Here is a 27,713-nt window from a genome sequence, read left to right on the forward strand (position 1 = left end):
ATTATTATTATTATGTAAACACGCCCTGTAATTCAACACTTCAACACTCTGTTCATACAGAATGTGAATTTAACCAACATTGTTAAATTATTTTTAATAAAACCTCCTTTATCTGTTTGTGTGCCTCAGTTGTGCTTTTGGGATCAGATTTAATTTAAATTGAGTGTCCATATTGTGCCAAAGACTAAACACAAGCTCAGAGGGGACTGTGTTGTCCAAAACTGAGGAATTACATTTGATTTATTGTTTATATTTATTATATGGTAAAAATCACATGTCAGTACATGTATTTAGGCCATTAAATTCCATGTATTTAATTGTCTCATGTGACAATTTTTTGTCTTTTATTTATTTTTCTGCACAGCACTTTGGCCCACTGGTTGTTTTAAAGTGCTTTAAAATAAAGTTGGGTTAGATTGGATTTTATTCGTATTTTATTGCATTTTATTGCATTTTTATTTTATTTCTTGTGTACTTTGTACCTTATATAAATAATATAGCTACTTATTTTGTAAAACTGATTTATTTTTATCTGGAATTTATTTTTATTGCTGCACAGTTGCACAGTGGGGCTTGTTGCAAAGTCATTTCACTGGGGGTGTACTTGTACATCCACATGTGACAAATAAAAATCTTGAATCTTGAATGTCTGTGTGTCAGGCTGTGGCGGCTTGTGTGTTGAGGAAGATGGACGTATTGGATGTTTGTGAGGTTATATGAACATGTCTGCACCGCAACATAACGTGGTCGTAATAAAAACAAACCCTTGTGATATTCGAATTCTTTTAAGCAAACCTTTGTTGGTAGCTTTGAAAATAACACTTTGGCCGTGAAGGGCTGTGATCACGTGATTACAGTAACCCGGAAGCACTACTCAAGTTTTTAACCAGTCACAGCCATTCATTCGCTGTAGCTTGTCGTGCACACAGGCAGGTGGCTCCATATGATGATTTTGTCCTTTTCTTTGTAAACATTACTAACGATTTTTTCTCGTTTGTTTATTAGAATGACAATTTCTGACACAGCTCTCTGTCGTGTACAGTTATTTACAGCTTAACGCGTGTGTCATTACTGTTAACGAGTTTGTGACAAGTGTCCTCGCCACCGGCACCAGCTAGCTGTAGCAGCTAATCTTTCCTCTGTAGATAATCATATGTCAGCCAGCGTCGTCACTGTGGGAATTTAACCAAACACCTGCAGTGTCTGACTGTTGTAAGTTGTCAGACACTAGTGTTAGTTTAAGTCAGCGTCTTTACCTCATAGCACGGCTGGTCAACAACATTGCCGGATAGAGTCACACTCAGTTAGCCTCTTGGCTAACCTACAACTGGGCGTTGGTTTAGATCTTGACCGGTAACGTTGTAATAATTGTATGTCCTCTCTAATCACCGTGTGTGTTTTCATGTCTGACAGGCATTGACGCTTTCGTTCAGACACTTGAATCCCCCTCTTCCCCTCCCAGCATGGCTGCAGACTCGATGGAGATTGATGACGCTCTTTACAGGCAAGTAGGGGTTTCTCTGTAAAGCGTTGTGGTATTTTTACGTTGTTATATAGCTTTGTAATTTTGTATTGCTGTACCTTATTAATCTCCACAACAAGAAACTCATTTGCCACAATGAACAAATCGTACAGTCACGTTCAACTTTCACTATGATCGACAGATAAATAACATGTTATAAATCCATTTGAGACACACATTTACCAGCCACTTTATTAGTATATTTTTAGTCCGCATGTTTGTGGTTAAGGAGACCAACTAGGGCAGTGTCATCTGAAAAGTTTTGAATTTGGCATGACACCTGACTATGCCTGGAGTCGACAATGTATAATGTGAATAAAACTGTCCTGTGATTATCCTGTTGTAATTAAAATAGTGTCAGTTTGTTATGATAATAAATAAATGTCGAAGACCATGAATGAGAGTATAAATTCTTTCTTCTGCAATTATGTATTAGTCTGTGCTCACATTTTTCTTTCTCTGTAGCCGCCAGCGATATGTGCTGGGAGACAGTGCCATGCACCAGATGGCCCAGTCATCGGTCTTTCTCAGTGGCATGGGTGGACTGGGAGTAGAGATAGGTAATGATCATACCACAACACTGTATGCTATCCAGAAACATAAATTAATTATCTGCATGCATGACTTTCATTGTCAACTAATTTGAGACTTACTTTCTGGTTTTACAGCAAAGAATATTGTTCTGGCAGGCGTGAAGGTATGTCTCCCTATTTTAATTTCCCCCAACACCTATATCAGTCTTGAAAATTGGTCTTCCATGTGCCTTAGCTGCTTTCTGTGTACACATGTGTTCTGTGCATATACAGGCAGTCACCCTTCATGACATAAAGCAATGTGAGACCTGGGATTTGGGCTCCAACTTCTTTATACGCAAAGAGGATGTGTTTAGTCAGAGAAAGAGGTAAAGTACACCACACAGCTGGATTGTTCCTTACACAGGTGTAGTCCTTCTATCTTTTAACTTTCTTTTTTGGTTCTTAAATTTCTCTTCTTTTATCCTCAGGGTGGAGGCAGTGTGCCCTCGGGTCGCAGAGCTTAACCCCTATGTTCATGTTGACATGTCTTCCTCTAGTCTGGATGACAACACTGATCTCAGTTTTCTCAGAAAGTATCAGGTAAGAAATTGCTTCAGAGATATTTGAATGAGTTGTACTTTACAACCAGTACAATTCCCGTACCCCCTGGAAACTGGACACTTGCAGCATCAAGCTCTGCTCTGCTCTCTCCTGCAGTGTGTTATTATTACTGAAGCCAGGTTGAGCCTACTGAAGAGAGTAAATGAGTTCTGCCATTCACAAAAGCCTCCCATCAGAGTAAGTGTGCAGTCCAGAGCAGTTACTCCCCACCCGTAAGACATGATGTCTCACAAATGATCAAACATCTATCAGACCCTGTGGTAACCACTCTGTGTTGCATTTGTGTCCTCTGCAGTTTATTTGTTGTGATGCATATGGCATCTGTGTGCGGGTGTTTTGCGATTTTGGAGACGAGTTTGAGGTATCTGATCCCACAGGAGAGGAGCCCAAAGAGATCTTTATCCAAAGTATAACTCAGGTAATTCTCTAGGTTCCATTTCTTGAAAGAGTGAGGTAAATTCAACATGTTTGCTTCATCTATAAGTTTAAAATTTGTTGGTAACCTTTGAATTCAGAGTTTATAGACTCTGTGTGAACTCGACACATTTAACACATCCTCTTTTGACTTTTGTCCTTTCAGGACAGTCCTGGTGTGGTAACCTGCATGGATGATCAACCTCACGGTTTACAGACAGGCCAGAGTGTTGTCTTCAGAGAGGTCCATGGCATGGAAGAACTCAATGGCACTGTACGACAGGTTTCAGGTATCATGCCTACATTGCAGACACTTAATGTTTTTCAATGCTTTAATTGGAAGTTTGACTGTAAACATATGAAATCTGTTCTCCCAAAATATTTTCAGATGTTTCAGGAGTACATTTGGCGAAATGTGTTCTGTATAATGGAACACATAATGATGTAGCTCTAATCTAAGCAATATGTGTGTTCTTTTTGTGCGTGGTGTTAGTCCTTTCCTCGCAGAGTTTTGCAATAGGAGATACAACCCAACTACAACCACATGCACATGGAGGTTTCTTTGTCCTCGTGAAAACTCCAAAGACATACAGATTTGTAAGTTAACTAGTGTCTTAGTAAATCCAGATATTACTAATTCACATTTGATACCTAATGTGAACAATTTTACATGTACACCTAAATGTATGCGTTTGTGTTTCAGGAAACAATAGAGAGACAGTTGTGTGATCCTCAGTTCCTGACCCCAGACTTCAGTAAGCCAGAGGTAGGTATTAAAAGATGCTCCAATCTCAGTGATTATAATGGGCCATGGAGCTTAACACAGTTCTACAGCTGACTTTACCATGGTACAACTAAAAACATACGTTGTATAGCATTTCCTGCTCTAGAACAGGTTTCAATATTAACTAACCAGCTCTTAGGAGCAGTGGATTCCTTACATGGCCAAAAAATATAACAGGGGTATTAATTTATTTTGATCAGGCTTAACAGAGTTTAACCATTTTGTATTTGATTGCTAATGTTGGTTTCACTGAAGCCAGATAAAGATTAAACTGATGGTAAAACTGATTACTGAGATTAAAGGTAATGATACAGACTCCAATTTATAAAACCCTTATAATTTTTCACAAGTTATTTGTTTTCTTTCAATCCTTTCTTTAATTTACCCATCAGGCTCCACTACAGATCCATGTTGCCATGATAGCACTTGACACCTTCCAGGAGCAACATGGTAGACTTCCCAACATTGGGTAAATAAAATATTTCTCACTGTTTACATTAGGTCTACTCTAATGCTTTGAAGATATTATTTGTCCTGGCTGGTTTTGAATATGTTGAAATGTTTTATAAGTTGCTGAAATATGTGTATATATATGAATTTTACCTTTATGCCGTCAGGTGTTTACAAGATGCTGAGGTTTTGCTGAAGCTAACCGAGGAAGTAAATGCTTCTTTTAAGAACAAAGTGAGTCCTTTTTCTGTTTTTATTCGTTGAGCTATTTTTGTTGGAGATTCACACACATCTTATAACAAGTCTTTCTTTTCCATCCACCTCTCCCCCTGTTTTTCCTCCCAGGCTCCTGTAAATGCTGAATTAGTGCGCTGCTTGTCAAGAACTGCGATGGGAACTCTTCCACCATTAGCAGCAGCTGTAGGAGGCCTAGCCAGCCAAGAAGCTCTGAAAGCCATCACAGGGAAGTTTTCACCACTCCAGCAGTGGGTAGGTTGTTGACATGGAACTGTAGCCTTCCTTTTGTGTAATGAGTTCTATGATTATTGGCTACCAATTTTTTTTTTTACAAAATTCTGTTGAGAGTTCTCCATCTATTATGTATTTTTGTTAATTACAAACTCTGTCTTTTCTTGTGCATAGTTTTACCTTGATGCCATTGAAGTCGTCGGGCCTCTTCAGTCACTTTCCTCTTCAGAGTTTTTCCCCAGGGGCGATCGATATGATGGATTACGAGCTTGCATTGGTGACTCAATGTGTCTTGAACTGCACAAGCTCAGGGTCTTCATGGTAAATTTGCCTGGGTATATTGAAGATATATTTGTATTGCATGTTTTTATTTAAGTAACCCTACTATGTCTTCTTTTCCAGGTTGGCTGTGGTGCCATTGGCTGTGAAATGCTAAAAAACTTTGCTCTACTGGGGGTTGGATTGTCCCAGAGCTCAGGGGAGGTAGCTATTCCATCCATCTTAGTTTTTCTATCCTGTCTTACTCTGATTCCTCGTGTCCAATATGAATGTACTTATAACAGTATTCCTGTTCACCCTGCAGGTGTGCGTTACAGACCCTGACCTTATAGAAAAGTCAAACCTCAACAGGCAGTTTCTCTTCAGACCACATCATATACAGGTAAATGTACACTACATGCTCTTCCTTTTCTACTCTTGTACATATTCAATAATTGAATCACACAGTCAGGGGCACACACTCACCCAGTTTTTAAAAAAACCTGCCTCAGAAACCGAAGAGTTCCACAGCAGCAGAAGCTACTTGTGACATCAACCCAGACCTGCACGTGGATGCACATCTCAACAAGGTGTGTCCAGCCACTGAGAACATCTACAGTGACTCCTTCTACTCACAGCTGAACTTAGTGGTCACTGCGCTGGACAACGTGGAGGCCCGGAGATATGTTGACAGGTTAGTGTGAAAACTACAAGCATTTCTCAAGTAATTTGAACAGTGTCCCTAATTTGTATTAAAACTCAATGGCTGCCAGCCATTGAGCCATTAGGTGTTTGTAAGGAGTTTCATAAGATGTTTAGCAAATTATTTATTAATTTACAATGTGTTTTTAATTTTCAGTCGCTGTGTATCCAATGGAAAACCTCTCCTAGACTCAGGCACCATGGGAACAAAAGGACATACAGAAATTATTGTGCCAAATTTGACAGAATCCTACAATAGCCATGTAAGTATTGCACGTTTGCATGTGTGAAAACATATTTTTGTTCTTTCTTTTTTTTAAAGATTTCTGAATTGAAAAAAAAAGTTTTATTGATGGCAGCATTTATCAAGTTTTTGAAAACAAAATGTGTACACTCTACATTTAATTCATTTAAAAAGTACAATGCTTCCACATGTGTCTTCCCAGAGAGACCCACCAGAGGAGGAAATCCCATTCTGCACCCTCAAGTCTTTCCCCTCTGTCATAGAGCACACCATTCAATGGGCCAGAGACAAGGTCTGCCAATACGGCCAATAAAATCCCTCTTTCTTTTTCCAAGTATTGATTGTTTTTATTTCATGTCAGTTGTCCTAATGTAGTTTTTTTCCCTCTTGGGTGTCTGTAGTTTGAGAATGCGTTTGTCCACAAGCCTTCCATGTTCAACTTATTCTGGCAAACCCACTTCTCAGCTGAAGTGGTGCTACAAGTAAGATACTTATAGAAGTGAAGTATCTCATTCATGTAAAATGAAAAAAATGTTGCCTTTTCATTGATTTTAACCAGTAATGTAATATTGAATGAAACACAGTTTTGAAGGATTGTTTGTTTGTTTTTTGTAGAGGATGCAGGCAGGAGACAGCCTGGAGGGGTCATTTCAGGTCATTAAGCTGCTAAGCAGACGGCCTAACAAGTGGGAACAATGCATTGCTGCTGCCCGTCTGAAATTTGAAAAGTATTTCAAGAGAAAGGTAATTAAACTGTACCTGGAAATACACACTCATAATAAATATTAATTGTACAAAATGTAGATATTGATACCAGGTCTCCAACATGAGCACTGTTTACCTGTTTCTCTTTTCATGTAGGCCTTACAACTGTTGTACTCTTTCCCACTGGACACAAGGTTAAAAGATGGAAGTGAGTTTTTCTTTATGCATTAGTGTGATACATATCGTGCATATTAATCCCATACTATATATTGAGATTGAGATTGAGATATATATATATATATATATATACAGTATATATATATACAGTATATATATACATATATATGTGTGTATATGTATATGTATGTATATATATGTATATATATAGATATATACATACATATGTATGTATATATAGATAGATAGATAGATAGATAGATAGATAGATAGACAGTATGGGATTAATATGCACAATGTGTATCACTACAGTGTAAAATGTGCATAAAAAACAGACATTGTAAAATATTTGTCCTTTTCTTTAGGTTTGTTTTGGCAGTCCCCCAAAAGACCTCCAACGCCCATTGATTTTGACTTGAAAGAATCTTTGTGAGTGCTTCATTCTGGGTTTTTTTTGTGTGTTTTTTTTAGTTCAAGCCTTTTTCTTGTTCCAAGTTTACTGAACCCTCCTCTATTCCCTTCAGGCACTTTGCTTTCATTGTCAGCACTGCTCGGCTCTTCGCAGGAATTAATAACATCCCTTACTCAGAAAAGGTAGGTCATGTGCTTTCAAACAAACACACCCACACACACATAACTGACTGACTGACCAACTGTTCTCATCTTCAGGACCTCTCTATAGAAGCTGTGACCAGGATTCTTTCAGAGATCAAGATACCAGAGTATAGGCCGTCAGAGAAAGTAAGCTTCTCCATTTATCTGCTCTGTCATAGTTTCATAGCACTGACTGCATAATGCTGCCTGGAACACAACACTTTCCAGTCTTGTTTTGGTCCAAAGGGACAAGAAAAGAGGGTAACCATGGAAACCTGTTTGAGGTTATGTGAGAAAGTTTGTCAGTGCCCACACATGTGTAAGTCGGCTCTCAAAGGATACAAGGACATACAAATGTGAGCGCAGGTTTTGATGAGAAATCACTGCTACTTGAATGTAATTTAATGTGTGAGAGGAGTATTTGTGCATGGAGCGCCAGACCGACACTGACTGTCTTTTGAGTTGGAGCAGAAACCCGGGCTTGCGTGTGTGGAAATGCAAAGCGGACATGGATTGCAGTATGACTTGACCCTATTATATGACAAGTGTAAAAAGCTTGTTGACTGTCATGGATCTGTCCTTTACAGTATGTAGAGACAGATGAGTCAGCAAGGAAGCCTGAGCAGATGAAGATGCCTCAAAGCAGTGAAGAGGAGCGGGAGGCCATTACACAGTTGCAGCAGGTCATTGCTGCCGTCAGTGCCACACCTGGTATGTAAACAAAAAAATTGTTACATTTAATGAATAATATATCCTGTGGTACCTGCTTCGTGATTATATCTGTGCTATTATTTGCTCTCTGTAGAGCGATTACAGATGTCTCCACTGCAGTTTGAGAAGGACGATGACAGCAACGGCCACATGGATTTTGTCACATCAGCCTCTGCTCTCAGAGCGAGGATGTATTCCATAGAGCCAGCTGATAGACTCAAGGCCAAACGCATTGCTGGCAAGATCATCCCTGCCATTGCCACGTCAACCGCTGCTGTGGCCGGACTGGTGAGAAAAGTCACACGACACACTTCCTCACCGTGACTCGTGTAAACGGTCTCTCCAAGTAGTTAAACACTGAGAAAATGGTTGATTGTCCAATTCTGTATAGATGCTTGATAATGACTCATCGTTCCAGACGTTTTATGTGTTTTTATTTTGCCGTTACCAGGTGGCCCTCGAGTTAATCAAGGTGGTTGGAGGCTATGCGTTTGAATCTTTCAAAAACTGCTTCTTTAACCTGGCCATCCCTGTGATGGTGCTCACTGAGCCTGCTCAAGTCAAACGGACTCTCATCAGGTTGGGGCACATGTGCATGTCACTTTCTGTCCTTCACAAAATTACCCTTTTAAAGGTCCAGTGTGCAATAATTAGTGACAGCTAATGGGTGAGACTGGATTGTTAGAGATGGAGGATCCACTTATTCTTTCCCAAGCACGTCAGGGAGCTACAGTGGCTTCCACTTCAAGGAAACATGGTGGTGCAAGTGATTTATACCACTTAACAAATATAACTATACTGCCCCCTAAATATTACACACTGGACCTTAAACCATCACACCTTGCATAATCCTTTTCCAAGTGCAGGAATGTGTCCTGTTTTGTTATTATTACAACTCTTTGTGATTTGGTTTCCAGGGACAACATCTACTTCTCCATCTGGGACTGTTGGACTATTTTTGGCCATGAGGACTTCACACTCTCTGACTTGATCAATGCAGTGAGGGTGAGAAACAATACTGGTGTTGCACTTAGGAGAAATGTTTTGCTATTCTGTAGTGTATTGTTGTCAAATAACATGTTGTTGGTGCTCTTTCATGGCAGGAGAAATATGGAATTGAACCCACTATGGTTGTCCACGGTGTGAAGATGCTTTATGTGCCTGTGATGCCTGGACACTCAAAGAGACTTAAATTGACGTGAGTGTCTCATCAAAATGGAAATGTTTTTTTTTCTGATTTCATATTTGGTAGCTTTGGTGGGGAAAAAAGTTTGCCTAAATATTGTTGTGTTTGTGCTCTTCTGAACCCACTAAAACTAATTCAGATATCGTTGATCGGTTGCCTGTGGTGAACTAATGCTGGTTCTGATTTTCTGACAGGATGCAGAAACTGATCAAGCCATCAGTAGACCGCCGCTACGTTGACCTGACTGTGTCATTCGCTCCAGAGGCAGACGGAGACGAGGACCTCCCTGGTCCTCCTGTCAGGTACTACTTCACCTGTGATGGAGAGAAGCCATGACACCTTTCTAAATGTCATCCTCAAACCTCTTGTGACCTTACTTCTCTTCTATGTAAATTGTGCCCCAATAACCTTGGCCAGGGTCAAGAGCTTTCCCTCAAGATTTTATCTGAGAAAGGCAAAGCTCCTGGCCCCAACACAAGCCCCCCCATGTACTTCATGGTGCAAGAAAAAACTAGCCCTGATCCCAGTTTTTCTAGCAGAGGCTGCTTGTAGCACTTAACTGTATCTGTGTATATATATTTTCTCTCTTCTGTTTTCTACTCTGGTGAAATGCACAGCTCTACCTGTGCCAATGCCTTAATTGATAAATAACCTCAGTAAGAGTCTGACTAAAGATAATGTTGCTAGAAACCTGCATACTCCCAAAATAATGCCTCATGAGTCTTCTTTTCGTTTTCAATGTGGAACTGTAGGAGTGCTGTAGTGGGTTTGTAGTCTGGAGGTGTCACATCTTCCTCCTCCGATTCCTCTCATTGTTTTTTTCGTGAACACAGGATTATCCAGTTGTTGGTGTTCTCTCCTTACATCAACCACTCAAGATAAAGATAGTATAAAGATACTCAAAGATACCATTTATCATTGTTTGTAGACGATTGTTCTCTTTTGTCATATCCCATTGATTGCCTCATAAAACATTTCTATCATAAGGCATTGGTATTGCCAAAATATTAAAGAGCAACACACAGTGCAGCTTCTTGATTAGCTTTATCACGGAATCGATTTCAACTGTTATGCATCAGCAAGGATCGCCACTTCAGAAAAGCATTAATTGCATCCCAATCAAATTATGTGCATGTAATGCTGCAGATGTGTGGTGATCCTAACAGTAAACCACATGTAGATGTAGCTGCTAATCCTACCTGTCTCATTAAATGCAGAGGAAAAGACTACTTTTACCACATTTGGGAAAACGGCATGTTCTTCATTAGATCAAGTAATGGCATGAGTTAAAACGGTTGTTTCACACAGTTGTATCGACATCTGGGATGACACTCCTACTCTTTTAAAACCTATAGAATCATTGATTTCCATGTATCTCTTGCATTTGTTCATGTGTCCATGATATGTATTTATTTACTTGATACTCATTTTTGTCACTTTTTGTGTCAAACTGAGCCTGTGTTGAGCTGAGTCATGGTGCACTGGTTAACTGTTGATCAACAGATGGAAGTTTATCTTGCCCTTCAATCTATTAACAGTTGAACGTTGTGGAAAGGTTCTTTTGAAGTAGTCTTGAAATCTTTAAAGTCACATTAAATTTTCTGCCCATAACCAGAGGTGGTGAATTTCACTTTGCAGAGAAAATGTCTATTTTATTGACAAGAGTTCTTGTGCAGCGAAAGTGTAAAAACAAAACAGTATTAATGAGTCACAATGATAAAAATGTATGTTCTTGTGACAGACAACTCAACCAACGCTCCAATAAAATGTAAGATTTCAGGATGTCCTCAAAAATTAAGCTGTTCTGAGTCCTTGTTTTGAATGCACACAGTGAAGCAGTGCATGATGGGTAGATCGTCTTTTTACTTCCAAGCAAACATTGTCCAGTTTCAGCATCTCCTTGTTATGTCATAGTAAACTAAAAAATGTTAGGTCTTGGATATTTCACAGTATCTTACTTGACTAAATGATTGAGAAAACAATTAGCAATTTAAACTAGTCTCAAAATAGTTTAATTTTATAGTAGTTTAATTTCACAGTATTATTTTTACATGGTAACAATCGTTTAAATTATTCAATATCAATACTTCTCACAAAAACAAACAACTACCCAAAACTACAGTTAAATACATTAAATAGTTCATTTGATGTTCATAGATCAATCATGGCCTCCTAGTGGCTTGCATTTCATTACTGTTAATAAAATTATTTTTAAAAGGTCTATATATTAGTGTAGATTTTAGTATTTACATACATCATAATACTTTGCTTTACATGCTACTGGAACATGAATACATTGTCATTACAGATCTAGGTCCTGCAGGCTCCCCCAGCTGGGTCCCACTTTGACTTTGGCCTTGAGCTTTACATAGAGTTTCACTGCTGACTCCATCTCCCTCTTCACTATCTGAGCAACCTATAATGGAAGAGTTATAGGAGAAAAGCAAGAAATCATATGTGTGTTTCTTGATTTTTGCACCATTTGTTTGTGGTTACAGCTGCAACAGGCGGGAACACTGCAACAAAACAAAAGTTGAGTTTCATCTGCAGCTGCAGAGGTTCTGCTCTATCACTTGATCTACATTACACTGAAAGATTACAATGGAGTTACGGTGTGTTTCCCCTGAGTGGAACTTCAGTTCAGTATGGTACATATTTTTTTGTGTTTCCATTCAGAATAGTACCAAAATAACTGGCCCCAACCATTTCATTTTTCAGTACCCTTCCCTTGGGGTACCAGAGTAATGGTACGGTTGGAGCTAGAACCACGACAAGTCAGCTGATTGGGTGACAGAGAAGCATCACCCCCTTGCGACCAATGTTTCTTCAACGTCTGCAGTCTATTCTCATGCAAAGCTTGACGTCTTGTTGAGATAAACAGCCACAAACCGAGCAGACAAAAAAACAAGTTGTTAAATATCCTCCACTGTTGTACATTGTGTCACATTCAATGTTGTTGTCTGCGCAATGGTACAAGCCACGCCACATATTTCACCGACACAGTCATCGGGCACAGCGCACACCCCGCCTACCAAGTAAAGGTAGTGTTCTCAGTCGAAACGCAAACCTGTCCAAACCGTACTGTACTGTACCAAATCGACCTGTACCATGATGGAAACACGGCTTTATTGATCAGTAATGCCAAAAATCCTACCTACTGTACCTTTTAATTATTTCTAAATACCCAGATGATCATTTTATGGTGACATTCAGATCAGTGTCTTCTACTTCTAATGTCTGTATATTAGAACATTTCAGCAGAAATCTGGGACCAATGAGGAGCTGACAAGTACCTGTATGATGTCTTCCTCTGTGGCTTCATAGATGAGTTCATCGTGCAGCTGCAAGACAAAGTAGGCTCCTCTCATATGAGACGTCCCGGCCCTGCGCTGCTTGCTGGCTGTGCAGTGAAATGGTCAGACGTGATTGTTTAAAAAAAAAAAAAAGGTTTTGAGATGATAGTGGTAACTGGGTCTGTATGCGATGTCTGATTAGTGAAATGTGTCACCTGAGCGCGGGTGCTGATGAGACAGTGGAGCAGCAGGATACACTCTTCTCAGTCGCCTCTGGATGTTCACAGTGGCGAGTTTGACGATGTCAGCTGCTGAGCCCTGGACCGTCGTGTTCACTGCCTGACGCTCTGCCTGAGCGAGGGAAGAGTCAGACACAGACGGTATGAGCTCGAGCTTCCCAGGAATTCTACAGATCATGGATTACAAGTAAACAAGGGTAAGTACATGTGCTTTGATGTGTGCGTTGGTGTTGGTTATTCCAGGGAGGTATCGCCTACGACCCATCAAAGTCTGAACATAGCCGTTCTTTACACAGTTCTTCACTGTTTGTTTAAGGAAGGCGTTGATTCCTGTAAAACAAAGGCAGGGAACATTAAAGTAATGTCTTGCGTGAAAATGTTATTAAAATTTAAATGTGTGGGGATCAGAAAGCAATTACACCTACTGAATACATTTTAAACAATTAGTTGTATGAACAAAAACAGAAATGTAGAAATGTGTCTACCTTTGTATCTGGCCTTGAAGCTCTCTATATAGCACGCTGCATCATTTTCCTCCACTCCCATTTGTTCTCCCAAAGACTTGGCTCCCATCCCATAGACAATACCATAGCAAATCTGCAAAGATGCGACATGTCCTATGTCTCAAATACACACACATTGTTGTGCCTCCCATTGTAAATGTATGCCTGTGGTCTCTCTCATCTCTTTCCTGCGCGGTCATACCTGCTTTGCCTGTTGTCTCAGGTTGTCTTTTACAGTCTCCGGGTCAACACTTTTCCACTCGGCAGCGATGCAGCGAAACACGTCTGCGCCTCCATTCAGCACCTGGTGAACACACAATGGCTTCAGTAGTTCTCAATCTGTCTATTGATGTCCGATACACAAGGTTTTTCAGCTACAGGCTTTGTCACCGGGCCGCCAACCTGTATAAGCCTTTGATCCTTGGACAGGTGAGCCAATATTCTCAGCTCCAGCTGGGAATAATCAGCTGCTAAAATCATCCCACCTGCAGATATGTGTGAAAAAAACAAGGCTGAGACAACAGTCGGATATAGTTAGCTCAGTTATAGACAGGAAAGTTGATCGCCCAGACTAAACAAATACAGCATACCTTGAAAAGGTACAAAGGCATGTCTCATACTGACGGAGAAAGCAGAGCCTTGTCCTGCAGCTCCAACTGTAACTGAGGGCACGACAGAAAGTCTCCTCCTGTAAGAACAATAAAAACATGACATTGAATTCTATAAACCCCAGTTTGATTATCTTTCTATTTTAAACCACATGAAGTTCAATTATTATAATATTGGCGTATTAGTAGATTGGAATATTCTATTATTATAGAAATGGAGTTATAGTTGTAAAAACGCTGCATTCAGAACTAAGGAGTAAACATGAAAAAATGGTGGAAATTAAGATTAATATCACAGTTATACTTACTAAATGAAACCATTTTCATTTGATTGAGAGCTACTGTAAGACCCTCAAGTTATACCTACTGCGGTTTGTTGGTCCTTTGGAGGTTGTTTTGTGAAGGTTGGCTCTCATCCACCACTGTAGGCATCTGAATCTCAAAGTCTTTGGGGATGTTCTGTATGTTGGGTTCAGTGAAGCTCACTCTACCTAACAACAGAAAGAGAGCTTGGTCACTTCATGCTCTTTATTAAGCACAGGTAAGATTGTATCACTTAAAGCTCCAGTGCAGAACCTCTATTGCCCCCTGTGGACTTCTGAGTAATGACCAAAACAGTGCAGTCTCTGGCCTGAGTTTGTCTCTCCCTATTCCCATACAGAGAGAGAGAAGTGGTGGCGTCTTCTGATGTTTCTGTCTAATGTACTTCTGTCAGTTATCTGTTATACATCTGTTTATTCCTGTAGTGTCCTGTAGAGCTGTGTGGTGAAGGAAAAAGCAGCTTGATTTGCTTTGAAAGGCAAGAATGAATGGTGATTCAGATATGACTTAAGTTCCACTGAACATCGGGGTTGATTTTAAGCAGTAGAACTCACTTCTGGAACCTTTTGTGGGCACTTCTTGGTGTTTCTGCCTTGTCTGCGCAGTCCTGAATTAAAATGCTTCACTCTGGGTGTTTTCACAGACACAAAACATCGACTCTGCTATTCTGAGCGAGCGTTGCGTGAACTCATTTGACAGTGGTTTGAATGTAGTGTACATTTGATTATATTTAAATGTTACAACTGAGAGGTGAAGGTGTGTTTTCATATAGCATATTGCATATACTGTATGCATGTGAGCTTCACCTGTGGCTGTGTGCGTCTGGGCGACTGGGTATATTCTGTCCATGGCCAGTGTCGGATGATATTGTTTTTCCCTCTGCAGCGGAAACACCACTTTAGTCAAGGCATTGGTGATCCGCCTCCACTCCAGAATCACACCTGGCAAAGGGTGCAATGGCCGAAGTTTCTCTAGAACATCCTGTCAATATAGATTGTGTTTAATGGAAAGAAAACAAAAGTTGACGTGGGGACGCAAAATATAAGTCAAAAAAAAAAATCAGGTGTTCAATAATATCCATGCACTGATATAGTTGAAAGACAGTTTTTGACTATTGTACATAGAGTGCCTGCGTCTTACACTTTACAGGACAGGCAGTTTCCTCTTTACATGAAAGTAAGTTCACCTTGGTGGTGCTGAACTGCTTTCCCAGCCGCACTCTGCCTCTCCCTCTTCTGGCGTAGCCCAGAGTTTTCTTACTCTTTGATCCGCCCACATCACCATTTGGGGGCAGGTGGAGCTCCAAGAACAGTATCTAAGACAAACAGGATGCTCTTAAACTGTGCTGAATTTGGGATTTGCTTCAAAAAAATATGTCCCAGAGAAAAGAGAATGTGTTGTACCTGTGCTATGTCGTCTATGCAAGTGAGGGAGAAGCTGTGTCCAGCGAGGCTGTACGCCTCTGACTCCAGCGCTGTGAGTTTGGCCTGCATTACATGTTTCTGTCGCTCACACTCTTCAACACTGAAGCCCAGTCCATTCAATTCCAACAGAGCCAAACATACCTGCGAAGGCATCTCAGTGCTCCTGAATACATCTGATACATGTGTACAAACATCTTACTACTCATGTTTCCCCACAGGTTGGCAAAGTGCCACAATGTTACAGTATATGAATGACTTGATTATGCACTCCTCATACCAAGCATGCCATCTTTCTCCAGCAGGCTGGTGACATGGTTCATGACGGCATGCACAAGCACACTCGTGCTCGCTGCCCTAACACGAGGACAGTATGCGTGTGCATTTCCAAGGCCGTCCAGCAGAGGCAGTTCTTCAGGACAGTGGACAGTCACCATGTTGGGTAAAGTCCTCTCCTCGCTGCTGGGGTCCATCAGCCAACACGCTACCTATGGTAAACATTTATCAGAGTTGCTGCAGGTGAGTGAGTGAGTGTATTTATTATGTTTAAAGTCATTTGTTGCCTTTTTTTGGTGCCAAATTTTGTGTTTAATGGCCTATTTGGGTTTACAGTGTGCATCAGATTTTAATTATTACTTTTTCTGATAACCGATCCAGCATCTGACTGATACCAAGTATCACATTGGCTAATCTCTAGTATGTTAAGCTGTATAAAAGAATGATGGATCATTAATACTTCCTTGTGTCAACATGTCATGTCACAGTATACACAGTTTACTTTACAGTTCATGTTTTCCTACCTTGGGGTCTTCAAAGTTGCCCTCCAAGCTGATGCCACAGCTCAGGACTAGCGTCTTGTACACTGGGATAATGTCATACGTGACTACCACAGCTGAACTAAGAGCAGTTGATGGCCTGCTCAGACAAGCCTTTACCTGCTGCAGCCTCTCACTCACAGACAGTTTATCGTCCAGCTGAGGAGGAGCCAGACTAGAGCTCAAACCTGAAAGTTAACAGACAAACTAAATTAAGGGAACTGCACTTGTTTGTATGTATGCGTGTGTGTGTCAATACCTTTGCTCTGCTCCTTCTGCAGAGATATGTAGAATGCATCTCTTGCTTCCCAGCAGACAGACAGTCCAATCAACACCAGTCCATCACTGTCTTTTACTGGGAAACCATCAGTCCTACTGGACACCTGATGAGCTGCAGATGCTGCACAGATTATCACATAGATGCATAGATTAGGAAACTACATTAAAAACTGACTGAGATATAAACTGTTCTCTACTTACCTCTCTTGTGTTTTGCTTCAATTTCCCCTTCAGGTGGCGGTCTGTTTTCCCCCTTTTCACATGCTAAAGCCAGAGAGTAGCGCTCCTTCGTTTTCCACTCATCAATGAAGGTGTTGAAAAGGCTCCTGTCACTTGCCACATCTATGATGGTGAAAGTTCCAGAGTTGCTAGAACACAGCGATGCATCCTGGGAGAGCTGAAGCGAAAAGCCTTCATCAATCACGGGAGATTCTGTGTCAGGTGGAGGCTTGGGTCGGGGAGAGGACGGAGATGCACACTGTTGAGGTGGGCTGGGGTTCTGGGTTTGTTTGGCTTTTGGACTTAAACGTGGAATTGACCTCCGATCTGATTCTGGTAGTGTGTCTTTGGTTATAGCCTTTGTTTGGCCTCGCTGGTGTTTACCACTCCACTGTTTGTTGTCAGCAGCATCAGTTCGGTGATTACTGTGCCCTGGGGGAGTTGTACAACATTTAGGGACTGATGCTTTCCGGGGTGGTATGGTTGAGGGAGTAGACTGATTAAGTGGCTGGGTGGTGAAAGGGGAATGGACTGAGGTAGTGGTTAGTTTTACTCTGGGTGTAACAGGTGGTGTTTCCTGAGTGGGGGGAATAAGATCACCAGCAGATCCAGGTCTCTCTGTCAACTTCTCAGAGTCATGTCTTGAGGTTTGTGCTGATTGAGATTCAATTTCAGCAGCAGCAGCAGCAGCAGCAGGAGGCGCTGCAGGGTGCACATTTAACTTCCCCCCTTTTCTGCCCACACGTTTTGAGAGCAGAGGTGGATCTGGTGCATCCACAGTGTTTGCAGCAGTATGTGTTTCAGCGGCTGTATGGCTTGTTGTAGTGTTTTGCCAGGACTGGTTCGACATAGTCGGCCATCGGTCAAAGATCTCTTGTAAACCAGGGCTGCAATGAAGATTACTTTCCACTGCATTATCTGACAATAAAACATTAGTTATTGATTCTTTGTCCTTCTCCTCCTGTTTTCCATTTTCCTGTCTCCTGGTATTGTCATTTTTACCGTGAGTGAGCTGTTCAGCTGTATTAAGGTCACACTTATTTGGAGTAACGGAGCAGTCAGTTTGTGGCTCACCAGGATTGGATGGTAAATCTGACAACTGCTCCTTAAGCAGAACATGGTCTGTGTTGGGTTGATGGCAGGCTTCAGCCTCTTTTTGAGTTCTCATTGTATGTCTGGGCAAACTTTGTCTCTCCATAAAATGTTCACCCACAAGCAGCGAGTCGCCCCACTCTGATAGGTTGAAGGAGGACTCACCCCATTGGATTGCCTCCTGCTTTTCCGCCTCCTGGTTGGCAAGAATCTCACTGTGCCGTCGCTCCTGGGTCGATGGAAGAGGGCGCTCGTTTTTGTCTTCCTGGCCAACGCATTCCTCTTCATCAGACTGGTGAGGGGTCCTGTGTGGGCTCAAACCAGCCAGCAGAGCACTGTCATACAGACTGTCAAACAGAAAACTACTGCTTCTGTTAAGACTGTTAGAAGCCAGCTGATTGTTGTCAACAGCTTCATTTTTATCTTCATCCATGTTATCGCCGCCAGGGGAAATCTGTGAAAACAGCAGTATATCCTTGTTAAAGAGGCAAATACTTTAGAATATGTAGTATTTCTTACGTTCAACATGGGCACAAATGATGATTCTAGCCATTCACCTGATGGCTGCTGTTCAGGATGAGCTCCATCTGGCTATCTGTAAGAGAGATACTGAATCTAGGACATTGGTTGTTTTTTCCCTCCTCTGTGTCACCCTCCATCTCTATGTCTGCTTCTACATTTACCTCCCCTTTCATCTCTTCTGCTTCCATTATCTCATTCATTCCTTCATTGTTGTGGTATGTCTGTTGAACAATAATTCTCTCCGTCTGCGTGTCCAATTCAAAGCTGTCACCAAAACTCTCTTCACCTTTTCTAATGTCTCCCTCAACTTCTTCATCTCGCTCATCTCCCGCGTACAGCTCAGGAGACGAAAACTTATTCATCTGTATGTCTCCCATCCTCCTTCTCTTGGCTTCAGGTGAAAATAAAGGAGCCGAGTCAGGGGAAATAGGTGGTGGAGAAATGAATGTGTCTGCATTTCTAGGAGCAGAAACCGTGGAATGAGTTTGTTGTGCTGGGCCAGTAGTTTCAACAGGGATTGGCACTAGGACGGCAGGTCCTGAGTTGTAAGCTGATGCCAGCTGGGATGTTTGTGCAGTCTCTACATTATCTTGTAGACACTTGTCAGATTGTAAGGAATGCAGGACTTTGCTTAAGGCTCTTGAGTGCTTCATTCTACTTTGCTGCGCAGGTGAGACAGAGAGTCCTGTGCTACCATCTCCTTTTAATGTGCTTGTGGAAACACGTTGTTCTACAACTGAAGATATTGGGGCTCTGAAACGAGAAGGCAGCATTGGAGAAGTGGTTGGCTGAGGCTGTGGCAGAACTTGAGGCAGAGGGCTTATTACAATCTCAGCCAGTTCTTGTGTCAGGCTTCTTTCAGGGACAGGGCATTTTGCTTGGTGACCCCCTGGTCTAGCTGAGAGTTTCTCAACTGTTTTTTCTAATTTTTTGTTTTCTTCCTCTTCTTTCTCTGACCTTGTGGCCATCCGTCGGTCTTGTTTTTCATCTAGGTTTTTTGGTTTATTTAACGTGGACAGGTTTATATTTATCTTGGTTTTCTTTGTGTCTTTTCCACTTTCGTCTTGCACCTCATCGCCTGTTTGTCTGACTTCTAAGTCTGTCCGATCATCCTTTCCGTTTACTCCCTTGTCAACAGGTTTTGACTTCCCTTGTGTTTTACCAACTTCACCTTCTGGTTTCTCCATTTTTTTTTCAGCCACTTTTATGTCACTTATACAATCCTGCTCCTTCTGTCGGGCATTATTTGTAACTTTTCTGGTACAAATCATTTTCTGATGCCTATCTACCGCTTGATTATTTTTAGTATTATCAGTCTGAGCTTCTTTTGAACTGAGATATGAGCCAGATAAGGATTCTGGGTCTTTGCTGTGATGACGGTCATGGTTGTCGTCTGCAGGAGCCCCAGGAAGATGTGTTATTGGGTTCCACTGAACTCCAAGCTGGGCCAGGTCTTCCTGAAGGAGGAGCCTTGCCTCAGAAACAATCTCAGTGGCTGCTTCCTGTTCCGTCAGGGCCCGTCCACCCGTCACCCAGACGCAGCGAAGGCTCCGTCTCTCCGCTGCCTCCTTCTCACTTTCGTCCACTGCACGTTTGGAGCTGTGGAAAGCAGACAGTGTTTGTACCACTGACTTTTCATTTGAACATGGATATATTTCAGGAAGACAAAAGCTTGGTGTGATGGTGGTACAGCCCCTTGAGATGTTGAAGTTCGGAATTTAATTCAATCTTACTAAACAGTTACATAAACTAGAGATTTTATGATGTGCTTCTTGTGCTCTACTTGAACAATCAATCATCACTTGTTAACATTTCATTTTTATGGACGTTAATCAGGTTAACCATTTAAAAAGTTCTAAATGAATAGAGCCTAGTTTATGTGTTTAAGCCAATTATTTATTCCGTTTCTCTTCCAATTCTTCTCTCAGCTCAAGGCCCTTCTTATGAGTGTGTTGTCAAGGGACTGATATGGTGGATAAGCTTCATCTATATCTATTTAAACCTTCCAAACACCAACCTTTTGAATGGGACTGCATTCCTTAAGGCTTTCTCCACATCGGGCAAAGAAGCCCTGGCTAGTTCAGCAACAGTACAGAGCCCTTGTGCGTAAAGTGCTCTGGCTCGTGTTGCATTTAATAGGGAAACCCTGACAAGGTCGACCAGCTCCCTCTGGACTCCAAAGCTCAGTCTGGTTTGGTACTGTGACAACAGAAGCTCCATGTTGTGCCAGCCTAGACGCTTACAGAACACGGTGACCATTCCTGCAGGATGATGCAAAGCAAAAATAAGTGTTCCTGCTAACTGCCCAGCTGAACAGGCGATTTAAAGTAGCTTTTGGTTCTAATGAATTAATCAATGATAATAAACACCACCATTCATATGATATGGACTCACACCCACATAATTGTGTTTAGAGTCAGATTTAAGCATATGCCTGCCTGCTGAGGCTAAATCACAGTTGGAGCTCACAAACCCTTTCACAGTTACTTGATGCAAGAAGCATGAGCACATATAAAGGATGTGCTGATTATATCAAGTTAAAAGCTTGTATAGAATTGAACTATTCAAGGTCAAAATATTTAGAGTTTGTCCTGTGTTGCACCTAGCAACAATCTTAATTATGTACCTGCATATGTAGAAGCAGACTGCTGGAGAGACTGCAACTGCCCACGATTGCAGTTGTATTTCGATGCCACTGTTCCCAGAGGCACCTCACTCACCAGATCCTGTAGTACAAGGGTGGTGAAAAACCTGTCAAATGAGAACAAAGAAGATATCGTCATGGATAAATAACCTGTTTGATCAAAACATTTCTAAAGCTTTCCTGGTTTGACTTTATAAATATGAACACTTATGTAGGCTTCTGTCACTTTTTATTCAAGGGCAACAATATTGGAAATCAAAAGAAGAGGACACTATCATAAAAAAGTTTATCTGTTTTAATATAAGACCAATTTGACAAATGGAAAGTCCAGAAAAGGCAATATGGATAAGATATTCCCAACCACCATTCCCAATCCACAGCAGAATTACATTACATTATAATCAATGTGCTTTACCGTTTATGAATTGCCATCTGTCTACGCTGCTTTTCCGTCTTGGCGACAAGTTTGCCACTGACAGACCTTGCGAGAAAACCTTCTTGGACACCGACCATCTCTGCTACTCTTTTCATCGATGACGAGAGCTGTTCCCACAGACAGAAGAACTGATACCAATCTATGGCAGTCCACTCTGCATACAGGGGGGTGATCTAAGCAGAATTTGGACAAAGAACGTTGTATTACTGTGTATGTGAGGCCTGGTTTGAATTTGAGGAGGGGACACTTTAAGCCTTAAGCTGGAAATAAGATGTCGTTACACCACTATAAGAAATATGTTAGTAAAAGGGTCAAAGAGAACAAGCAGCGAATACAGCTTAAGAGAGAGTTAATGTTGTTATAACTCAAGACATGCATGTTTACCAGATAGAGAATGTGCAGATCGTTTTCCAACACAAACCCCTTCATTGCCCGCTGGAGATCTGCAAATATTCCAAGAGCCTCAGGAGGAGAGAGGGAGGATGCAAGGGTGGCAGCACCAAGCTGCGTGGAACAATATCGCTCCTCTGGAGATGGAGAGACATCACATCACATTGTAAAGGCCAAGGTAAGGAAAGTTCATTTTTTAAGTTTTGAGATAAATAGAGACTTTTTTCTTTTCTGTTATGAGCCATTTCTTTCCTAATTGTAGGAACAATTTTGTAAGTAATCCCAATTTTAGATTGAGTGCTAAATTCATATAGCCTTACACCAACAACAGATGTTTATGTAATCCTGTAGCAGTAGTGTAAATGTCAGTGCTGCTGCCTTATTATGTGACTACATACTGTTATTACACCTCCCATCCCATCCCTCATTTTTTGTGGGATATCCATTCTTATTCCTAGCTGTTTTCATTATGGCATGGCACGTAGTAATAACACACCAAAGAAATTGTGACAGTACCTTGTCCGTCCTTCTGGATGCTAATAAATTCATTCTCCATAAGCCATTCGACACATGCCTCAATCGCCCCTTTGTTGGTCTCTTCATTTGATTTGTTACTGCCGTCACATTTCATGCTGGCAGCCAGTAGAGAACAGGAAGCATATGACTTCACATCCTGTGGAGTGCTGGCGACACCACCGACAATTATCTATGATTTGAGAAATTGTTTTTGGTCACTGTAAGGTAAACTAACAAAACCACCCATGCAAACAGCAGGAAATACATTCTGTGATGAACCATGTCAGCTTAAATATAACTCATACCTCCAGGATGGCTCGCAGCATGCTAGTGGTGACACCCTCTCCTTCTCTTCTCACCAGACAGCTGCTGATAGGCTGAAGAGCACCTTTCAGGAGAGTGATACCTTTCTGACGCTCTGCCTCTTTACAAACCAACACACTTTCACCTAAAAAAAAAGAATGACAAGATGACATCATATCACAGAAGACTTTATATTTAACCTTTTAAATAAAAGTTTATTATTCATAAATGACAGGTGATCATGGTGATGAATTGACACTCTCCAGTGTCTTTACTACATACCCGTAGTGTCTACACCTTTTCTCCCAGCTCGTCCAGCCATCTGTTTGTACGTGAGCGGGTCCAACAGGTGTCCATTGAAGGTAGGTGTTCGAATGATGACTCTGCGAGCTGGGAGATTAACTCCTGAGGAGAGGGTAGAGGTGGCAGCCAAGACTCTGACCATGCCCTGACGATAAGCTCCCTCCAACACGTCTCGCTCATCAAATGTCAGACCTGCGACAAAGTATGAAACATAAACAACATTTATCTGGTTTAATTCAGCCAACAGTCTGATGTGTTTACAGGGTTGTGAGCGAGTGGTTACCTGCATGGTGGAAGGCCACCCCACATGGAACAGTACGCTGGAGTATGCCGTCTAGTCCAGCGGGAGTTCGTCTCAACTGAGCCAAAACATCCACTAGTCCGTCTTGATCCAGACTCACAGGCTGGAGGTCAGTGTCACCCTTACGATCTAAAAGAATGCCACCACAGCCTGAACTTAGAAGATATTTTAACAAAAAATATTTTCAAAACAAGCAACGGTTTCACTTTATGTTCTCTGAGACACAATACATGCGGGTGGAAAATTATTTGTGAATGAATACATGAATACACAAGGAGCTATGAGTTTAGTGGCAGCTAATGAGAATCAGATTAATAAAGAATAAAAACATACCTGTATGACTGAGGTTGTAGAATTCTCTGGCGATACTGTCTGCTAGTTTCTCACACCAGTTCTTTGAGGGACAGAAAAGCAGCACAGAGTGGCCCTCTCTCACCGTCTCATAGCACAAACTCACTATGTGGTCGTCATCACCCTTTACACAGAAAAAGGTTATAGCACGTGATTGTATTACTGGCCATGGCATCACGCCTGTGCTTAGGTCTCTGTGAATTTTAGAGGTGATTTTAAATTGCTCTTAAAGTCTCTTAATGGACTGGCACCTGACTACCTTGTTCACATGTTTTGATATACACCCACCTAATTTCTCTCTTATTGTATTTTATTGAGTATGGATGATCCTGCTATCTAAATTACCCTAATCTGAAGTGCAGGAGTGAACTGTCGGACCACAGAGAGGCTCTTGTCGTAGAAGTTGCAGCCCACTTTGAGATGCTCCTGCAGGGGCACAGGTCTATAGTCCGTCTGGTAAAGCTCTGCACCTAACCAGCTTGCCAGGAGAGAAAGGTTAGGCAGGGTGGCACTCATGCCGATTATCTGTACACCCTCAGACAGACACCTGTGGAGAAAAGTGTAAAGATATATTTAAGAATTTATTAACCCGATTTATACACTTTACATCAAGACAACTGCAGACAGACAAACAGACCCTGTGGCGTTCTGCTTCTGAGTAATGTAGCGGATTTTGGTTAACAGCAGTTCTAGCAGGTATCCTCTTCCAGAATCCCCAACCATATGCAACTCATCCACCACTACCATGCCTAGTAGCACAAAGACAACAGTGTAAAACCCACTAATACAAATATTAATTTTAATTAAACATTTTGTCAAACAGTGTTTAAGTCTATAACATGTCAGAAAATAGTGGAAAATGTAAATCACACCATTCTTTAGTTAATTCAACAGTCTCATTTCCAGAGAAACACAAATTATAGTGTTATAACAGTGCAAATGACTAATTGACACACCAACTTCATGTTCCCGCTTTACACAAATTTACCACACATGTATTTACCTAGTAGGCCCATGCTGTCTTCTTCAATAAGCCTGTTAATCAGAGAATTAGCTTTTTCTATGGTGCAAACAGCCACATCCAGTGCCGCAAACCCCCCAGCAGCCGCAGTGCTGCCCATATATCCCTCCACACGAACTCCTGCCTCCTCAAATACGCTCTGAAGGTACAAAGACATACATTTTTTTAGATGGTGATAAATACACATACATAACAACATCATTATCTCCATTTCAGGCTCACTTGAAGGTAATGCATCTTCTCTTTGGCCACAGAAACAAATGGTAAAATGAAGAGGGCTTTTCTTTTGGTTTCTAACACACGCTTCAAAAGCAGCAGCTCTGACACCAGAGTTTTTCCAGCACTAGTGGGGGCTGAAAAACAAAGGGTATATAAAGAGTATATCACTTAAAAAGAGGCCGAACTAAGGAATTAATTTCAATGACTTTCTTGTTGCATTCATTTTCTCACCAGAGTATACCAGGTTACCTCCCTGTAGCACACGTCCAACAGTAAGGCACTGAGCTTGCCACTCAAACATGTGAGTTACTCCGTGTTTCTGGTAACGCTCCAGGATGGGTTTTGGCAAACCCCAACTGGATAAAAGTAGCTTCTCATGTTGCTCCAAGGGAGCATACAAGGCAATGCCTACAAGAAAGCCAACACATAACATATAACATTAGAGAAGTTCATATGAGGTGTGAACATCTGTGGATCAAAATGTGATAAGATATAAATATGAACATGTCAGCCAAATAGAAGGTTCTATGACTGCATGGCTCAAAATAATTCACCTGGCTGAGGTAATGTTTCGCTGAGAGCACTAAGATCTAATCCAGTGGGGGCTGTCAGCACAGACGTGGACTGGTTCTGTAATGACTGCTGGAGTTTGGCCCTCTTCATAGCAGCTGCGAGGCATGTGGGGCTAAACAAGATGTAGTCTCTGGATGCATCACAAGGTGGATCGGCAGCCTTACTAAATCCACTCTGTTCACTAAGAGGAGAGCTCTTTCTTCTGTGTGTAGGCCTCTGCCTGTTGAAACACAGAGAGCAAGAAAAATATTTGTGAACTGAAAAGTAGACGACAACTGGAGCAACAGAAAAGCTGTGTAATATGTGTGAGTTCAGACTTACTCAATGGAGCTGCCTGGTTGCTGATCACTTTTTATTTCAAAACATTTTAGCCCATTAATGCAGGTAGAAGCCGGGCTTTCTGAAGCCCTCTGAGCATGCTCCACTTCCTCTAAGTCTTCACTGAAGAGAAGTTTCTGAGCAAGGTCTTTACTATCAGACATCCACCCTGGTCTTTTACAGTCCCTGTGGGGTCCTTCATCTATGGGTTGAGGAGGTGCTCTGAAACTGTCACTCTTATTATGTGCAACTGGTGCAAGAGACTGTAAAGAGGCAAAGGCAGCTGATGACACTGGCTGTTCTTGTGCTTCTATGTTAGCTGTAGCTGGACAAGCATCTTCAGCTGCTGGCTTTACAGTTTCAACAGCATCCAGCACCTGGAGCATCTCTTCATCAAGAGCTAATGTAGATTCCCCCAGCGGCAACACTGATCGTCCACCCTAACACAGAAAAATAAGGTATTTTGTGGGGAAAAAAAGCCAACATTAACACACTTTTGTGCTGTCACACACTCACCATGAGGCTGTCTCTGCTGGTGTTTTCCGATCCATTTGTTTTCTCTGAATGATAATGGGTTTTCTGCAACAGCCTGTCTCCATGTAGTGGCTCATCAGGAGCCTGAAGACTATGTGAAGACCCATGTGCACAAAATACGAGATTTAGGATCAGGGAGGAGTAATTTAGGATCAATTTAAGAGAAGAGGATATTGATGCAGCAGCATTGCGCATGCGGAGTACCGTAAGACACTACTAATAACTGTTAAGAAGTCTCCTGGCGACAGAAGAAACATGGTCATAATCCTGACGTTATAAAACGAAGCAGAAAATCGCTCTAAACAAAACACTTACGTTTTTTTCTTCTTGATCTGGTGTTGCCCCATGTAGCTTTTCTGTTTTAGAGGACGATCTGAAGTGCTCATACTCAGGATAATGTTGCACTGTCTCAAACAGACGTGTGGGTATGTGTTTGTGAATTAACATGACATTAGTTTCACTCTTGAGTTTGGAAACTGTAGTCAACAATGTAGAAGATCAACAGTGAGCGGTAAAAGAAAAACAAGCGTCAAACAAGTAACTCTTTGGGTTTCTGAACGTAAATATTGATTTTCTGTCGATCTGCGACGAGGGGAAAATCAAAAAGTCCGCTGGTCCGCCCCGGTGTTACACAAAAACTGTTCCACGGCACAAAGGCCCTAGTACAAACGTTCCAACTCATACTCCCCAGCTGCCATTGATAGCACAGATTGATTTTGAACGTATACATTTATATTTTGATACTAAAATACAAACAAAGTTATATGACGCTAAAGAATTGTCCTTCGAATAATGTTTAAATGAGTACAATGATTATTTGATCGAGTTTTGTGGGTAAATACATTTTCTATAAAATGCTACTTTGTGGCACCTTATGAAAAAAATAAATTTATTCATTCATCGTCTGTAAAAATGTATGGTCGATAAACTTCATGACTGATTGCCATTAAAATAGAATAAACCTTTTAATTAATTTGCAATGTTCTTTTAAACTCTATGTGAAAGTAACTATTAAGACATGTTCTTAAAATACGTGTTAATCTGTAAATAAGCTGTAGCATGGGAAATAGGCACAATATAAAATATGCAATATAAGAAATAAATTAAAATCAGTTTATGAGTTCATATCTGTGGAAAAATT

General features: G+C 41.3%; 2 protein-coding genes across 4 annotated transcripts; one reads left to right on the forward strand and one right to left on the reverse strand.

Annotated features, from left to right (window-relative positions):
- The first annotated feature begins 1,413 nt into the window (after nt 1-1,413).
- uba6 (ubiquitin like modifier activating enzyme 6) lies at nt 1,414-11,145 on the forward strand. The gene is made up of 31 exons (XM_044028223.1): nt 1,414-1,504; nt 1,988-2,082; nt 2,191-2,219; nt 2,329-2,423; nt 2,526-2,637; nt 2,755-2,835; nt 2,954-3,076; nt 3,239-3,362; nt 3,566-3,669; nt 3,776-3,838; nt 4,249-4,325; nt 4,474-4,540; nt 4,652-4,795; nt 4,949-5,095; nt 5,177-5,257; nt 5,358-5,435; nt 5,545-5,726; nt 5,892-5,997; nt 6,181-6,270; nt 6,380-6,460; nt 6,594-6,722; nt 6,840-6,891; nt 7,226-7,289; nt 7,385-7,454; nt 7,530-7,601; nt 8,042-8,165; nt 8,260-8,453; nt 8,617-8,744; nt 9,083-9,170; nt 9,269-9,363; nt 9,546-11,145. The coding sequence occupies exons 1-31, from the start codon at nt 1,464-1,466 to the stop codon at nt 9,685-9,687; spliced, it is 3,078 nt and encodes a 1,025-aa protein (XP_043884158.1). The 5' UTR covers nt 1,414-1,463; the 3' UTR covers nt 9,688-11,145.
- A 49-nt stretch (nt 11,146-11,194) lies between these two features.
- On the reverse strand, nt 11,195-27,191 carry polq (polymerase (DNA directed), theta). Of its 3 annotated transcripts, none has more exons than XM_044028221.1 (35): nt 26,888-27,191; nt 26,555-26,663; nt 26,042-26,478; nt 25,702-25,940; nt 25,379-25,555; nt 25,151-25,281; nt 24,911-25,067; nt 24,545-24,656; nt 24,253-24,454; nt 23,890-24,031; nt 23,539-23,685; nt 23,235-23,447; nt 22,955-23,097; nt 22,650-22,839; nt 22,128-22,270; nt 21,723-21,916; nt 21,290-21,414; nt 20,681-20,924; nt 18,699-20,262; nt 17,032-18,595; nt 16,811-16,951; nt 16,537-16,739; nt 16,017-16,224; nt 15,719-15,912; nt 15,502-15,630; nt 15,122-15,296; nt 14,362-14,485; nt 13,977-14,074; nt 13,789-13,871; nt 13,589-13,690; nt 13,369-13,480; nt 13,089-13,213; nt 12,860-12,995; nt 12,645-12,751; nt 11,195-11,767 (listed from the first exon to the last, which is right to left on the reverse strand). In XM_044028221.1, exons 1-35 carry the CDS (start codon nt 26,956-26,958, stop codon nt 11,654-11,656), a joined length of 8,355 nt encoding a protein of 2,784 aa, XP_043884156.1. In that variant the 5' UTR covers nt 26,959-27,191; the 3' UTR covers nt 11,195-11,653. The 3 variants fall into 3 exon arrangements, with proteins under 3 accessions (XP_043884156.1, XP_043884155.1, XP_043884157.1); XM_044028220.1 differs by having other exon boundaries at nt 13,789-13,898; XM_044028222.1 differs by lacking the exons at nt 11,195-11,767; nt 12,645-12,751; nt 12,860-12,995; ... (6 more) ...; nt 15,122-15,296; nt 15,502-15,630 and having other exon boundaries at nt 15,761-15,880.
- Nucleotides 27,192-27,713: the final 522 nt, after the last annotated feature.

This window comes from Solea senegalensis, linkage group LG6, assembly GCF_019176455.1.
Source record: "Solea senegalensis isolate Sse05_10M linkage group LG6, IFAPA_SoseM_1, whole genome shotgun sequence".
Taxonomy (NCBI): Eukaryota; Metazoa; Chordata; class Actinopteri; order Pleuronectiformes; family Soleidae; genus Solea; species Solea senegalensis.

Excerpts from the sequence above, each read along its gene's own strand:
- uba6 (XM_044028223.1), top strand. The coding sequence starts at position 1,464 with ATGGCTGCAGACTCGATGGAGATTGATGACGCTCTTTACAG. Across the intron at positions 4,541-4,651 it reads ATGCTTCTTTTAAGAACAAA|GCTCCTGTAAATGCTGAATT; the intron begins GTGAGTCCTTTT and ends TTTTCCTCCCAG. Across the intron at positions 9,171-9,268 it reads ACTTGATCAATGCAGTGAGG|GAGAAATATGGAATTGAACC; the intron begins GTGAGAAACAAT and ends CTTTCATGGCAG.
- polq (XM_044028220.1), bottom strand. The coding sequence starts at position 26,958 with ATGAGCACTTCAGATCGTCCTCTAAAACAGAAAAGCTACATGGGGCAA. Across the intron at positions 14,075-14,361 it reads CAAAGGACCAACAAACCGCA|GAGGAGACTTTCTGTCGTGC; the intron begins GTAGGTATAACT and ends TTGTTCTTACAG. Across the intron at positions 12,996-13,088 it reads ACGCACACATCAAAGCACAT|GCAGAGCGTCAGGCAGTGAA; the intron begins GTACTTACCCTT and ends TCCCTCGCTCAG.